The sequence below is a fragment of the Furipterus horrens genome, unplaced genomic scaffold, assembly GCF_987537825.1.
Source record: "Furipterus horrens unplaced genomic scaffold, mFurHor1.1.pri manual_scaffold_16, whole genome shotgun sequence".
NCBI classification, from domain to species: Eukaryota; Metazoa; Chordata; class Mammalia; order Chiroptera; family Furipteridae; genus Furipterus; species Furipterus horrens.
In genome coordinates this window covers 7,866,871-7,882,063 of record NW_028327186.1, presented here as the reverse complement: position 1 = coordinate 7,882,063, position 15,193 = coordinate 7,866,871, and the positions used below count along the sequence as shown (strand labels likewise).

Below are 15,193 nucleotides of genomic sequence, written 5' to 3'. Positions count from 1 at the left end.
GAGGGGAAGGAAGAAGAGAGAAAATCTAGGAAGGCTTCACGGAGGAGGTGGCATTTCAGGCAGGCTTTGAATGGAGGGTAGAACTTTGATGCACTGCTCAGGGCCTAGAGAAGAGGGAGAAACCGGGTTGAGGGCCAGCATGAGTAAGACCTAGAAACCAGAAAGCCCTGGGGGCCATGCCAGGCAGAGTTCAACCAGGCAGAGTTCCGTGGTTGAGCGCACAGTTGTGGGGGCATACAGGGCTGCTTTGGCTGGCTGCATAGAGAGATCTGGCTTCTGCCCCCATGTTCAGTGACCTCAATCTGGCCATGCTTAGTATCGGCTGCTCATCCACCCTTCAGGACTGACGTCAGACAGCGTTCATGTCCTTTCCTTTTCCCGTGTGCCCAGATGCATGTGGGGTACCGTCTGGTTCCTTGGTCAAGGTCAGTGAGGGCAGAGACCAGTGGTTCTCAATCTGGCTGCATATGGAATCACCCGGAGAGTTTGGGGGAAATCCCAGTGCCCAGGCTGCGCCCCAGACCAGCTACATCAGGCCACTGGGGGTGAGACATAGGTATTAATATATTTTTAAAAGTTTCCCAGGTGATTCCATTGTGCAGCCAAATTTGAAACCCGGCAATACAGCTGACTTAAGAGGGAACAGGAACAGGGTTCATAAACTCTGGCACATACCATGGGGCTTAGCAGCCTCGGTGCTTTGTGTATAAACTTTGCAGTGGGGATAATTCTGTTACATAAACGTGTTGAGTGAATAGTCAGTCACCTCCTCATCCTCTCATACGCCCCCACCCCCAGATAAATAAGGTCAGTGATGTCATGGTGTAGGCTCTTGGCAGTGGGCACCAGGTAACTATGTATCCCATGTTTTGCAGGCGTCCCGCTGTTCATGGGTCATGTTTTATTCATGTGTGTGTGATGCAGAACACTCCTTCTCAGGGGGGAAGTTTCACCCTGCATATCTGAAGATGAATGAATACATTTGTGTAAATTGAGGGCAGGGAAGGCAAGTGGGCGTGAGAAAAGCAATGTGCTGGCGGGAGGCCTCATGGGCAACTCCTTAGGAGAGGACGGGCGCCGGGCCTGCCTTCACTGGGCTGATGCTGCCCTCTAGTGGGGAGGAGCTGCCGCCGACCTGGGCCGCCTCTGCCCTCCACCCACTTGAAGGGACTAGTAGTCTATCCTGGGACGGGCCAGAATGACCCTCCGCCGAGCTCAGGCTCCCTCTGGTCGCAGTCACCCCTCCATTGTTCCTCACGTGCCCTGTGGGCCTGGCAGCACCCGCCCTTCGCACTGGCTGCCTGGGTTGTGTTGACACACATATTGATGGTCCCCGTAGACAGCCAACTTCTTGATGGAAGGGGCCACTTCTTTATTCTTGTCTTTACCTCCGGGACCTGGAGAACGGTCAGGTCCTGGGAAATGTCTACCAAACTGGAGTTTAGCGCAACAGGGAGAAACTCTGGGTCATAATTTGAGCTATTTTTTTTTTTGAATTGATCCAAAAGATTCGCGCAAAACTCTAGCCGCCGTATCCATCAGCTACTTGAACGTGTATCTAGTACCATTTTCTTAAGTACAGTGGAAACGCTTGAGTCCTGCACAACTGTTAAAACAACAGCACATAGAAGCTCCAAAGTCTGGGGAAACTGCAACATTGAAATGAATAAATACCTACTCAGATGTTCTCGAAGTATGCCATTATGCCAGCCTTGTTACTTGCTAAATATAATACCCATAAACATTTCATCACATTTGAAAATAATGTGTGGCTTCAATTTTTCTTGCCGTACAAGGATACCTGAGTGTGCACAGTGAGTACTGAGAGATCTTCGCCAACCATGAATTCAACAAATGACATAACGCCAAATAAATGAAAAAGCAGGCCCAGTGGACTGAGCATCTGCCTGCGAGCCAAGTGTCGCTGGTTCGATTCCCAGTGAGGGCACATGACTAGGTTGCACGTCAGGTCCCCAGTTGGGGGCGTGCGTGAGAGGCAACCACACAGTGACGTTTCTCTCCCTCTCTTTCTCCTTTCCCCTCTCTCAAAATAAATAAATTAAAAAAAAAAAAATGAAAAAGCAAAATTTTTTCTAAACTGTTTAGGGCAGAAAAAATTGTTGAGTGGTGGATGTGTCTGTATTTGAATATGTTTGATATGATGCTGGGGTAGAGCCCCCTAAAAGTAGGTGTACGTGGGGCCCACAGATATTTTAAGTGACCTGCCAAAATATCGTGGGATCCCTGCCTAGTACAGAGCACTTCAGTGCAGTGCCCAGAAATTAGAAATACAAGCTTCCCCCTCTAGGACTTTTACACTAATTTCTATAACGTCATGTGTATCATCAGACATCTCCTATGATTGCTGTAGAACAATTTTCTTGCTCTCTCTGTCTTTTAAAATCTAATCTTTGTCTTTTTTTTTCTTTCAGGAATCCTGTTCACAATGCTGGTGTTTGGACCAGCCTGTGGGTTTATCCTGGGCTCTCTCTGTACCAAAATCTATGTGGATGCTGTCTTCATCGATACAAGTAAGGCACCTCTCGGTTTCTGAATGCCCCCTGCACGCCTCTCCTCCTGCCTTTTCAAGGCACTGCTACGTGGCAGCCTTCGTGCGCGCACCCCTGTAGTGGGGGTGCCCCCTGAGATCAGAAGGAAGGAGCGTGAGTTGTGGGCTCAGAGGGCCTGGACTCTGTGTCCTGCCGGTGCCTCCTGAGAGGCTGAATAAGGTTGCCTTTTGCCCTCACCTGTGACTTCCGGGGGGGCGCTCATTGTATCCCCCTCACGGGGTTCTTGGAAACACTGAGTGAGAGCCTGGGTGTGGAAGTAGCTGGCATGTGCATGTCCTCACTGAACGTTGGCCCACTCACCTCCATGGGGACCCTCCTGTTGAAACTGGAAGTCGGAGCCTGTGTCTGGAAGCGCCCGTGTGCACATGGGCTCAGGGAGACAGGGTGTTTGAAATCTTTCTTGTGAGACACTGTGGTGGTGGCCTTCAGAAGGAAGCAGTGCCATGTCTCAGACTGCTTCAGACGACCCCTTTTGTGTCCTTAGCAGGGAGAGCATGCGTGTTTCTCAGGCTGCTTCAGGCCCCCCAATTCCTTTGCACACTCCGAGCACTATAGCAGTCGGGACGGGTGAGGTTCTGCAGTGCTAACAAAGAGTTCCCCAGTCTGAGCGGGTTCACACGACCAGTGTGCTCCTCAGTCACACTGCGTGTCCAGTGCAGGTAGGTCATGCCGGGGAGGGGGACGCTTGGCTCATGGTGGCCCGAGGAGTATCATCGGACCCCAGCTCACACAGGTGCCAGGGCAGGAAACCAGACTGTAGAGAGTTGCCCACTCACTCTTGAAGCTTCTGCTCAGAAAGAACGTGTTGTTTCTACTCACATTTCAGTGGCCAAAGCAAGTCCCTTCAGGTAGTAGCGATCTACTGCTGCGTAACAAATGGCCCCAAACGTAGCGACCCAGAACAGCAGACGGCTACCTCCCAGCTCGTTTCTGTGGGTCTGGGACCCGGGAGCAGCTTCACTGGTGGTTCTGGCTCAGGCTCTTGCATGAGGCTGCCGTGACGGGGTCGACCTGGTCTGCGGGCATCTCAACGTTCACCAGCAGGAAGGTCCGCTTCCAGGCTCCCTCCCACGGGTCTCTCCACGGGGCACCTGCCCTGACGCCAACAACCACAGAGAGGACCAGAGAGCACCTGAGACACAAGTCACGCTCTTTGTAACCCCCTCTCAGCAGTGACATCTCATGCTCCCGCTGCTTCCCGTGGGTGACACAGGCCACCAGCTTCTGTCTGTACCCAGGAGGAGGGATTGTCATACAAGGAAGTGAGTGCCAGGGCGGGGCGGGGGGTTGCTGGGGATGACCTTAGTCCCTTCCTGCCACAGGCGGTCACAGCTCTACCCGAAGCCCAGGAAGAGTATCTATTCCAGCGCAGTTACGCGGGTAGAGGAGCCACATTTCCCTTCTCTGTGAACAGTGTGAGGGAAGCAATTCCAGCCTCTCCTTATTGCCGGTCTGTCTTCGGGATCAATAAGAACTCCCAGTCCCCAAGTTCTCCATCCATCATCTCCCGACAGTGCTGAATTTACTGGTTCATCCCAAAGAAATAATGCGGCTTTAAATCCAATCAAGTCACTTTGCGATTCATGCCATTAATCCCACTGATATATTTACTTGTAGTTAATGATGTTACAAATTTCCAAGTGGGGGGGAAAAATACTCCAACGCAGACTTATTTATTTATCCCTTTGAAGTGCTGGGCCCTTTGGGGAGCTGGTTGAATCCTACTATTTTGCGGAAGTGGCTTGGTCCTTTGAACCCTGTCCCGAGTGGGATGAAGGTCACAGGAACAGCACATGAAGTGAGCAAGCTGCCACCTTAGCCTGCGTGGACCCGGAAAGCCAGCTCCTGCCACCTCACCGGGGGCCCCACAACAGGAATGGCAGGTGGGGTAGGGAAGGGCGCGCGCTCCCAGTGTGACGGGGAAGCTGCCCAGGCTGTCCTCGCTCCATTCTGTTTGTCATCATCCATCCTCCAAGGCCCAGAGTGACGCCGCCTCATCTGGGGGTCTAGGCTCATGGGCACATGTGAGGCACACGGGCACATTTCCGCTCCGTCTTGCTCACCGTGGCCTTCCCCCGAACCAGTCAGTCGTGGGCTCTGACCTGAGTGTCTCTGAGGAGTGGGAGGGCGCCCTGCCACCATCCCTCGAGGCCTCTCTGCACCCCCTCCGCAGGCCACAGGGCGCTGGTGCAGCCTCTCACCAGCAGAGGGCAGAAGGACACAAGTTATCCCGTTAGGGAGCCAGGCATGGAGTTCGGAGTCCCCGCAGTTTTTATTTTTCTCATCCTGTGACTGAAACGTGTTCTGTCTGTGAATGGATGGGGCTGTGTTTTAAGGAGGGGGATTCTCAGTTATTTTAGGGGCGACCCTCGAGTATCTTCTCCTCTCTAGCTCAGACAGAGACCGTCTTTAGGACTGTCCAGTCTCTGGGAGCGTGTCCTTAGCATGACAGGCATGATAGGGGCGGTGCCCAGAGCCACATGGTTCTGAAATTCCCTCTGGCCCCAGGCGGGGGACCGGGAAAGGCAGCGTCCTGGAACGGAGGGGAGGTGGGCCAGGCAGGCCCATGCGGGGCCCCTGTTATGGGGCAGACGAAGGCGAGGACGCGCCTTTTCTAACACAGCCTGGCAGTGGCTGAGGGCGCCGGGCCGGAAGGGAGGGCCCATGAGGAGGCCTGGCTGTGAAATCCGTGCGTGGGTGAAGTGGGCGCAGGGGAGACGGCGGGCTGTGGGGCGGCCCACCACGGGGCGGAGGGACCCCGGCACAGCGCGACACAGGGATCCTGCCACTGCCCCTCTCGTCTGTGTCTGACCTTGGCGTGGTGCCCGTGGCCCCTCTTCTTAAGGAGAGTAGATACCTCCTCTGACAGCGGAGGGAAGGCATGGTGTGTCCTTCACACGTTCTCTTTGTGAAAGGGAGACCCGTCAGGAGCAGAACCCAGGAGAAAGGACTGGGGAGCAGAGTGCACCCCAAGGCACTGAGCTGACGGACCTTAACACTGGGCTTCTCGGGAGAAGGGATGGCTAGCAGCAGCCTGGATGGACCACTTATGAGAGCCGCACACAGATGCCTCGTTCGAACCTCAGAAACTCCCATGGGAACTCTGCTCCCCCTTACCGGAGGAGGCGTCCTCGGGCAGGGCCGAGTTCCTGGTGCTGGCATGCAGGCAGACTTCCCCCTGCATCCCAGCTACACCCTGGCAACTGTGTGTGTGGATGATGTGCTCTCATCATGCAAAGCGCTTAGCCCACGCCCTGCGTGTTGTAGGCACGCAGTACAGTTACGTGTGACGAAGAACTGAAGAGGTTACCTCACTCCCACAACCAGTAGGATTCAGACCCCAGGCCCGTTGGGCCCCAGTCGGCATAGCCTGCTTCCCTAAAACCTCTGCAGGAATTTAGCCTGGAGGCTGCCCTTCCCTTGGACAGAGGCCGTGCCGGGGTGACCCCAGCTCGCCAGCACATCCACACGGACTCGTCCTAAGGTGTGTGCCGCCAGACCCGCAACAGCTGCGGGGGTTGCAGCCGGAATGTGAGATGCCCGTTTGTTTGCGTCATGGGAAAGGCCAACAAGCTGCGACTCCCTGCGCTGCCGCTCTGGGCTGGCCGCGGGCCCCAGATTCCTTCCTGCTGGACTAATGAGCCCGATGGCTGGGCTCCTGAGTGCTCCATGCTGCCCTCCAGCCTCAGCCCCCTCTTGTCTCCATGCGCTAATTAGGTCTGTAACTTAATGATGCTCTTGGATTTCTTGGGTCCCATAGCAAAAGTTTCACAAACTAGGTTAGACAAATAGGTAAATGGACTGAAAAAAAAAAAAAAATCCAGAAACTACCCAGAGAGCCATAGCATCACTTACCCATCAGTGTGGCCCAGGAGTAAGAAGATAATGTCCCCAATTTGCTATGACCTGTGCTTCTCACAATCTCAGGTATCCTCCTGGGTTGGCTGATTGGTTGGTTTCAAGCTGGTTCAACCCTATTTCCAGTGATTTTTCTTCCGGACACATAAGGGTAACGGCGTTTGAAAGTGGGAGTAAATCTCAGCCCCCTCGGTTTACGTGACCTTCCACAGAGGGAGCACAGAGCAGCCAAAAGCTTGCTCAGCTTACCCAACACAGCCACAAAAGCCCCCGAATGTCAGAATCCAGGCCATGGAAGGGTCAGAGCAATGCGTGGTGTGAAGCAGGAGTCCTTCTCAGCCTGTTTACACCCACGCAAAGATTGTCCCACTCTGTGCCGGCCTTGTGATGGGCAGACGTTTCCATCCTGGTGACCCAGTGACTCTGTCCCTGTCCCAGCATCTCCCATCTGCCTGGAGTGCCCTGAGGATGTCACACCTGGGACATTCTTTTTAACATCTTTCTCCATCTGTGGCTCTGGTTGCATTGGTACTGTGGTACCTCTTAGTGAATGAGACAGATGGAGCTTTTCGGTTTTGTTCTGGGCATCTGATTGTAGCCCTTGCCAAGGGGCTGAAACCATAGTAACTTTGGAAGATCAAGACACTAACTAGAACCATATTGAAAGAGAAGAAGAGTTTCCGTGCCTTGCCCAAGTTGTACCTCAAATAGTACTTTTGCTCTTCCAGACCCACCCGGGACCACTGTTCCCAAAGAGCATGGTTTTTATTTGCTAAGCCTTTTGTATTAGTCAGGGTGGGCTAGGATCTGCTGTGGTAACAAGCACCCTCAATGCCCAGCGACTCAGAACACTAAAGGGATACCCAGCGCAGGTCAGCAGAGACGTTTTATCCACTGTAGCCTTTTGAACCTGCCTAAGGAGGCTCCTGTGTGCTCCCATGAGCAGGAAGAGGAGCAGAGCATGGCAGTGACACAGCAGCTGACACGTACCCACCTCCACACAGAAGGAGCGTGACATGGGCCCCCTACTCACATTTTATTGGAAAAACTGTGGCACATGGCCACAGCTAGGAGACGTACTTCGCCTTGTCCTCAGAAGAGAAGACCCAAATGTGGACCTCGGTAATGCCCACCGCACCATTGTTTGCTAGCCAACATGGACAAGGGTCCCTCAACATCGAGGATGCCAGAACCGTTGTCTGCTGAGCACGCCGAGGGAGAGCCTCGCCATACCAGTCAAATGCCTCATAAAACACCATTCGTTGTGGAAACAGGAAGAGAAAGGAGGGGGCTCAGGAAAGACATTTCTCAGACCAGGCTCAAGCATCCGCTGGCTTCTCGGGAGCCTCCGGGATCAGAACGCAGCTCCACTCCGCAAGCCCGTCCTGTCCTACAGGCGGCGCGCACCCATGCTCCCTGGGTTCTCCTCGGCATTTCCTTCCTCTCCCCGCCACAGTGCTCTGGCTATTTGAAACGGAGGGAGAAAACCAGTACCTCCTAAAATACTCAGCTGTGAATCTCCTGTATCTACGGAATCGCGCCTTCTACATGCCTTCCCACGTGCCCTTCTCTCTCCTTGCCCGAGTTGGCCCGTGCACCTTAGTCTGACCCAGGTCACGCGCTCTTCCCTGTCCTACACACCGTGAGCAAATGCTGGCTTTCCACGCACATGCTCATACCCACGGGGAGTGAGCTGACACTTTCACATAAACACCTGCCCGCCCCGGCGCAGCCCTGCTCCCTGGAGGGTTTTCTCACACACAGCAGAGCACCACCAACTTCTTGACAAACGTGACTGTCTGCGTGCTTCTAATTTTGTGTCCGCAAACTGCTGCCGTGTACGAAGCGCCTACTGTGTGTCAGGTGGTTCCTGCTCATTACCTGTCAGATGAGGCTGAGGCTCAGAGAGGGTAGGGAGCTTACCTCGTGCCGCCTGCCCGTGAGTAGCGGAGCTGGGATTCAACCCCGAGCGCACCAGAGCTGCCCTCTCTGCTCTCCCGCATGCAGCTACACCAAAGCTTCTGGTCTCTTGGAGCTCCCGGGCTATTGCTGCTGGGTCAATGTCAAGGTCTCTAGGACAGGGACCACCAGTGTTCCAAAGGCCACCTTGCCATCTGCCGAAGAGTTGGTGGTCCAGGCTCATTGCACAAAGCCCAGGAATTAACCATCCGCCCAGAGCCCTGCAGGGAGCCCCGGACAGAGTCCAGGCCACCCGGAGGGGCCCGCAGTGCCGCGAGCCGAGCAGAGCATGGCCCTTGGTGTGCGCGCGCCTGTGCTCCACCCCCAGCTCCGTGAGCTTGGGCGAGGGCCCAGACCCTTCTACGCCTCGCTTTCCCCAGCTACATAAAATGGGGGCAATAGAACACTGCGCTGTAGCGTCATTGGAAGGGTTGGCAGATAGTTACGGTGGTGCTCTGCCCGAGGCCTGGTGCACAGGAAGCCCTCAGTAAAAATGGTGGCTGGCGTTTTCGTTGGTGTTCGCTAAAGAGTCTTCAGGGAGAGCCTTTTACAAATGCTGGTCATCTGGTGCTGGTGGTCATTTCTGTCCCCAGGTCTATCCATCCATCTGGGCCAAGCCTGCAGCCCTGCTGGTTCTTACCTCATGTGCCATGGCCCAGGTCTCTGAGAATTTCTTTCCAGGCTCCAGGGACATGGGATTATCATCAAAGAGATGTTTCTAAGCAGCTCATCTGGGAGGGCTGCCGTGAACGGCAGTGGCTGGAAAATCAGAGCAGGAACAGTACAAGACGGGCAGACCAAAGGCGCGCTGCCTTTCAGCACGTAAGGTGGCTCTGAAGCTTTCCCCTAGAGGGCCGGCCCCAAACCACAGCCACCCCCGAGGTGTGGGTTAGCTTCTCCACCAGCAGATTGGAAGCAGGACCCCGGCAGTGAATGCTAAGTTCTCATCAATCGGGTACTGCAGCTCCTGCCGGACGCTCTTCGGAGCACGGTAGGTCTGGGCATCTGACCCTCCCCCAACTCAAAAAGGGACGTACCGTTGGCACTGTCCCCCTTGTGGAGACGAGTCAGCCGTGGCACAGAATTCCAGTTGCTGGCCGAGTCCCACAGCAGGGAAGGGGCGGGACTGCAGCCCAGGCCTCCTGGCTTTTGACCTCTGTGCGGCACCTTAGACCTGTGACCCTGATGGAAGGCAGGGAGTGGAGTGTTGGACAGGGTCTCAGATTAGCTGCTTGGGGGGGCTGCAGCTGAGTATACCTAGTAAAAGGTACACCCTTGAAAAAGAAGTGTTTCTGTTTCCTCGTGTTTTTGTTAGCACACCTTGGCAGCTCTGCCAGGCCAGTGAAGCCCAGCCTTAATTTAGATGGTGTCGGCTCCTCAGAGGGCACAAACACAGGGTAGACGTGCAAATTAAGGAGCGTGAGTGGTCAGTCTTCGGCTGTGGGAGGAACAGAAGCGCCGGTGTGAAACAACAGGCCACTTAGCCCGGCGCCCGTCCCTCCACCCCAGAGACCCCAAAGCCCAGCCGAACCCAGGCCCCTCCGTGTCCCCTCCCCACTGACTGGGCGCTTTCCGGTTGCAGGTAACCTGGACATCACCCCGGACGACCCCCGCTGGATCGGAGCCTGGTGGGGCGGCTTTCTGCTCTGCGGTGCCTTACTCTTCTTCTCTTCCCTCCTGATGTTCGGGTTCCCACAGTCTCTGCCCCCGCATGCAGACCCCGCCATGGAGAGCGAGCAGGCCATGCTCCCCGAAAGGGAGTACGAGAGACCCAAGCCCAGCAACGGGGTCCTGCGGCACCCCCTGGAGCCGGACAGCAGCGCCTCCTGCTGCCAGCAGCTGAGAGGTAAGGCGTCTCTGCTGCGGCGGCCGAGGGGCGGTGATGGAGGGCAGCGGGGGACAGGTGGCAGTCAGGACTGGCTGCTGGGGACTTGGGGCAGAACCGTGTTTGTTTTGCATGACTTGCTTCTCCAGTCCTGTGCATAGTTTATTTCTGAGAAGCCAGTGACCTGTCTTGTAAAGTAGCTACCAGTTTGTGAAGGGCGGCGGACTAATGCCCGCTAGCAGAGGACCCCGTGGCTCATGTAGCAACTGATGTGTCATAAATATAAATGTTTGCAGAAGGGAGAAAACGTGAGAGGGCACGAGGAAGCTAGACAGTGCACGGAACACTCTTGAACTCTTTCATGCTGCTTATGAGTGCATCGGAGCATTAAAGGGCTTTGAAGTTGGCTCCCTTTGCCTGACACGGGCATTCTTTGAACGCCACAGCCCAAGTGCGTTCCATTAGGCTCACTCTGTCCTTCTGCCCCCTCCATCTGAGTCACAGCACCACACTGTTCAATGCAGCAAAGGGCTCACAGTCACTTAAAACAGGAAAAAATGCACCTTTTCTGACAAAATGGGGAAGCGCCATCTTGCAGAATGAGGAGAGGTCAGCTCCAGCTGATTCCACATCTGGCACGTTGGGTCTCTTAACGGTGAGGAGAGGCAACGTGGCCTCAGAAGCTGCTGCACGTCCGTCATGCCCCCCAGCACTCTGAGGTGTGTGCGGCTTTCCGCGATTCCCGGGACCCCTGACCTTATGTCTCCCGGAGAACCTGCTGGGTTTCAGAAATGAGCTGAAGGCAGGCTGGGGCAGGGCGGGCAGTCACCTCTGCAGGGCTGGGCACATGGCTAGGCCAGCCTGCGGCAGCTTCTGATGTGACCCTGCTGTGCTTGGTGAAGAAATCCGGTGCCGGCCTCTCCACGGAGCTCCTGTGTAATGGGGTGCGCCTTCTGTGCAGACTCCCACGCTCCGCGGCCAGGACGTCAGGCTGCCTGGTGCTCGGATCGCCGTTCCGCTCCTGAGCAGCCCTGCAGCCATTAACTTCTCCCTGCTTCATTTCCACCATCATAACATGGTCACACGTTCCTAAGCGGCAGTGTGGCCGTGAGAATTAAAGCCGTGCCCGCGGATGGCTGTTCACCGTGCCTATTAGGCTGCGAGGCGCCTAAAGAACTTGTGTTCGTTCCCAAGAGACTGACTTAATAACCTGATGTCGTGTCTGACCCCATGTTCCATGATGGTTCCCACCAAACTTTCCCTTTGGAATTGTGCATAGAAGATCTTCAACTTCATCTCCCTCAGTTCCAGGCGACATTGGTAGACAAGAAGGCCACTTGCTTTGTGTCCTCTGCGGTTGCCTCGGCTCAGACCCCTGGGAGCGTGTGTTTAATAAAAGAGCCCCGCCACGGAAGACACCAGGGCCCCCTGAGTAGCCCCGGTGGCCAGAGGGTGAGGCTGCTGCTTCCCCAACAGCACGGCAGCCCACCGGCGTACGTGGGACGGGCGCAAGAGTGGCCTGTGGGGGACGCCCTTGCCCTGGGAGGGACGGGGGAGGCAGCCGTCTCTCTGGGCTCGTCCTGCTCGCCTGTGGCGGTGATTGAGAGAGCGGCACAAGTCACCTCTCGTCATCCATCTCCGGGTAGACAGAGGTGGAAAAGGGACAGTTCTGCCATCAAAGAGCTTGCCGTCCAGCATAGGGACAGACCGGCCGGCCAGCAAAGCCAGCCCGGGGCGGTGAGCACTGTCGTACCCAGCAGCCCGGAGGTCACGGAACTACAGGGACAGGCAGGGAAGACCCCATCTCCTGGGTCAGAGACGGAGCTGAGCCGAGTCTTAAGGGGGTGTCATGACTTCAGGATTCTCACATCACGATTCAGTTGCTCATCAGCTCATTTGTGTTCAGTTCAGTCGGGATTTACTGGGACCCTCCTGGCCTTTGGGGACAGAGCACTGACCAAGGCAGCTGTGTTCTGCGGCCTGCACTGTGGCAGGGCAGGCCCGCGGGAGGCAGTCGGAGCCACGGCGAGGGCAGCGTGGGACGCGCAGAGGCTGAGCTGACAGGCGCGCCGTGGGCAGGTCTGTCCGCGACTCGCTGGCCCACAGGCGATCACAGGCTGTGGCCTGTGCATTCTCAGGCCCTGCTTCTGAGGACAAGCGACTTTCCGTGAGAATCAGCAGTTCAGTTCCCCCACACAGGGTGTCTCTGAGTGGGTGTAAAGGATGTCCCGACAGGAAAGGAAGGCAGTGCGGCTAGAAGAATCCCCGGGAGTCAGGATATGGTGAAGTGGGCTGTTCTGCTAACAAACAAATTTTACAGGAACCAGCTCACGGAGAGGTCTGTGGTGGTTGACAGCCTTCATTTTTCCGCCTGAGGCAGTGTTCCTGCCATGCGGACCTTTCAGCCAGAAGCACCTCGCGCTGCTCCCTGGTGCTCCCAGGCTCCTCATCTGCTTGCAGCCCGGAAGACCGGGGTCAGCATGCAGTGAGGGGCACGTTCTGGGTGCAGATGAGCTGAGCATCCTCTCATGTAGCAGGGGAATTAACAGTGCTCTAAAAACCTATAGTTGCAGTTTCTCATTTGATTCACTTGAGCTTGGAAACAGCTTTCTTCTTTGGCCATTCATCTGTGTCCCCTCCATGCCCTGCAGAGACCAAAGACTCCTGAAAGAATGGGCATTGCACCCAGAGCAGCCGCTCCATCCCCTTCCCCGCTGGGACCACGGTCACCGCGGGTTCAAGTCCAGCTCGGCCACGTCCTAATCATGCAGCTAAGGTTTGCTTCCCATGAACTCCATGAACCATTGTATCTAATTCTCCTAGACCTATAAGGCATGGGTACCACTTCACAGATAAGGAAATTGAGGCTTAGTGACGAAAGGAGAGGCTATGAATGCTGGCCCCAGTGCCTCTCTTCTTAGCCACAACATTATGCTGCTTCTTCAGGCAATAAATCGACTTCTTCTTAAAGAAAAAATAGCATCAGCAGGTTCCAGCTGACTTTTCAACAGAGTGTCTGAAACCTCCTCTGGCTGCTGGCTCACTAGCACAGACATACCCTAAAACAGAGGGCCTTTGAGACGGGGTGCATCCTAAACGGGAGGGAAGAACCGCTCCCTGTGAGCGCTGTTGGCATGGCCTGACCCTCTGGTGGGCTCTCTAGCTGGAGGAGTGTAACTGAACCAGACGTTTAAGTTCCGAAGGGAGAGCCTTGCCTTTGATCGTTGAAAGAGCAGAGCCATCAAAAGCTGAGCATGCTTGCCTTTGTGTTTCTCACGCTGGCTGCCAGGTGGGCTCTTCCCGCCCCAGAAAAGATGGGCGCACCAGGCGACAGCCACGCTGGCAGGGAGCAGGTGGGGCTTCAGGCTCAGCGTCTTAGAAGCCGGCCCCAAAAATGTGGCGGGTTGTTCGCTTGCGTGGCCTCCCACTCATCTGTGGGACAGGCGGGTGCGGCTCACCTTCGTGCCAGCCATCAGGGCAGCCGGGACAGACCCAGGCCTCCAGACTCTAACTCCTGAGCGCTTCCCAGTGCTTTGCACGAGGATTCACTCAACCGTTATGAACCAACTGAGGAGGAAAAGGGGAGTCAGGCTGAGGTTGATGGAACAGAAGTCCTTCTCCGTTCCTGACACACAGCACCCCATTCAAGAGGGCCTTTGCTCTTAGGCGAGATGAAGTCTGGCTGGATCGATGCCTTCGCCACACTTCTTGCCCCGCCAATGCATCTGTCACTGGGTTCCGCTGGTGTCATCACCTACATCTCTCTCTCCAGCCTACTCCTGGTGTCTCCTGCGCTCCAGTCTGCCCGACGCCTCTGGCCTTGATCCACACGATGATGGTGTCAGGCCCAGGAGGGTCTGTGGTGTTCTGCATAAGGGGGTAGCGGCAGAGCCGCCACGTGGCCGCCCCACATGGGGATGTTCTGCCCCTCCAGCCCCTCGTCACCTCTGTCGTCCTGGTCCCTCCCACTCAGCCTCGCCTCGCGGGCCTCTCTGTCCTCCGTATTCCCCAGGCTCTCTGCTCCCTGGGACTTTGCTCTTGCTGCTCCCCCAGTGGAATCCTGGGCCCGTCGTCAGGCATCAGCTCAGATGTCATTTCCCCGAGGACATTTCCCTGCCTTCCTGACGGGTCCCCCTCCAAGCCCCGTCGCTCTGTGTCGCCTTTGCACCGGTAATGACTCACTCCGTAAGCTCCACGAGGGGAGGGTCTGTGTCCGCTTTCGCTTACGCCCTTGTATGCAGGTCTCGGTACACATTTAATAGACGGAGGGGTCCACACTCCCTCCACTGGGCACACACTGCCCAGCCTGGCGCGGTTCGCTGCTTTCCTCAAAGCTGTCCTCCCCCAGCCCCTTCCTAGAATTCTGACCCGTGTTTGAGCCATGTGGGTCTGAGGACCACAGCTGACCCATGGTGCCCCCTGTGTGGGGAGGGTCTGCTCCTTGTCCCCAGCCACTAAGTCACAGAGGGTCTGCTGGCCCAGGAGTAGCTCAGGGCGACGTGTGCCGGTGACTTCAGGCTGCGTGTCTTTACTTGCCCGTCTTCCTAGCAGATGCTTGCTCCTTGACCGGGGTGCACACTACCCCCCACCGCTGCCCCTCCCACAATCCAGCAGGGTCCCCCCTGTGTTGGCCTGGCCATGGAACCCAGCTCACGCCTCTGGCTTCTGCATCTCTGCCTATTCCGTCCTCTGCCAGCTAGCAGTCTGTTTCTGCTACATTTTTCTTAATTGCAGGGCTGTGCCTTCAGCGTAATGTTATTGTGAGCAGCCTGGTGATCTGAGGGCCCTTGTTCTGCAGGCCGAATGGCTGAGTGTGTTGTATCTTACAATTCGTCTTCAGGCGCGCGCTCTCCCTCCTGCAGACTTCTCGTTACAGTCTTCTTTCCCGGGGCCACGGCCAGGGACACCATCTGCCCTCCTGTGCTGCCACGTCACAGGAGTCTTGTTCATAGGTCCCCGGGGACCAGGCCGGTCAATGGCT

General features: G+C 56.0%; 1 protein-coding gene across 2 annotated transcripts in view; it reads left to right on the top strand.

The window, feature by feature from the left end:
- SLCO3A1 (solute carrier organic anion transporter family member 3A1) overlaps nucleotides 1–15,193 on the top strand; it is a 244,265-nt gene that overhangs the window by 120,568 nt on the left and 108,504 nt on the right. For both annotated transcript variants that reach the window (XM_090263651.1, XM_090263650.1), the window contains exons 3-4: nucleotides 2,433–2,531; nucleotides 9,970–10,233. In XM_090263651.1, the coding sequence (XP_090119777.1) occupies nucleotides 2,433–2,531; nucleotides 9,970–10,233 (363 nt within the window). The remainder of the gene's footprint in view (nucleotides 1–2,432; nucleotides 2,532–9,969; nucleotides 10,234–15,193) is intronic.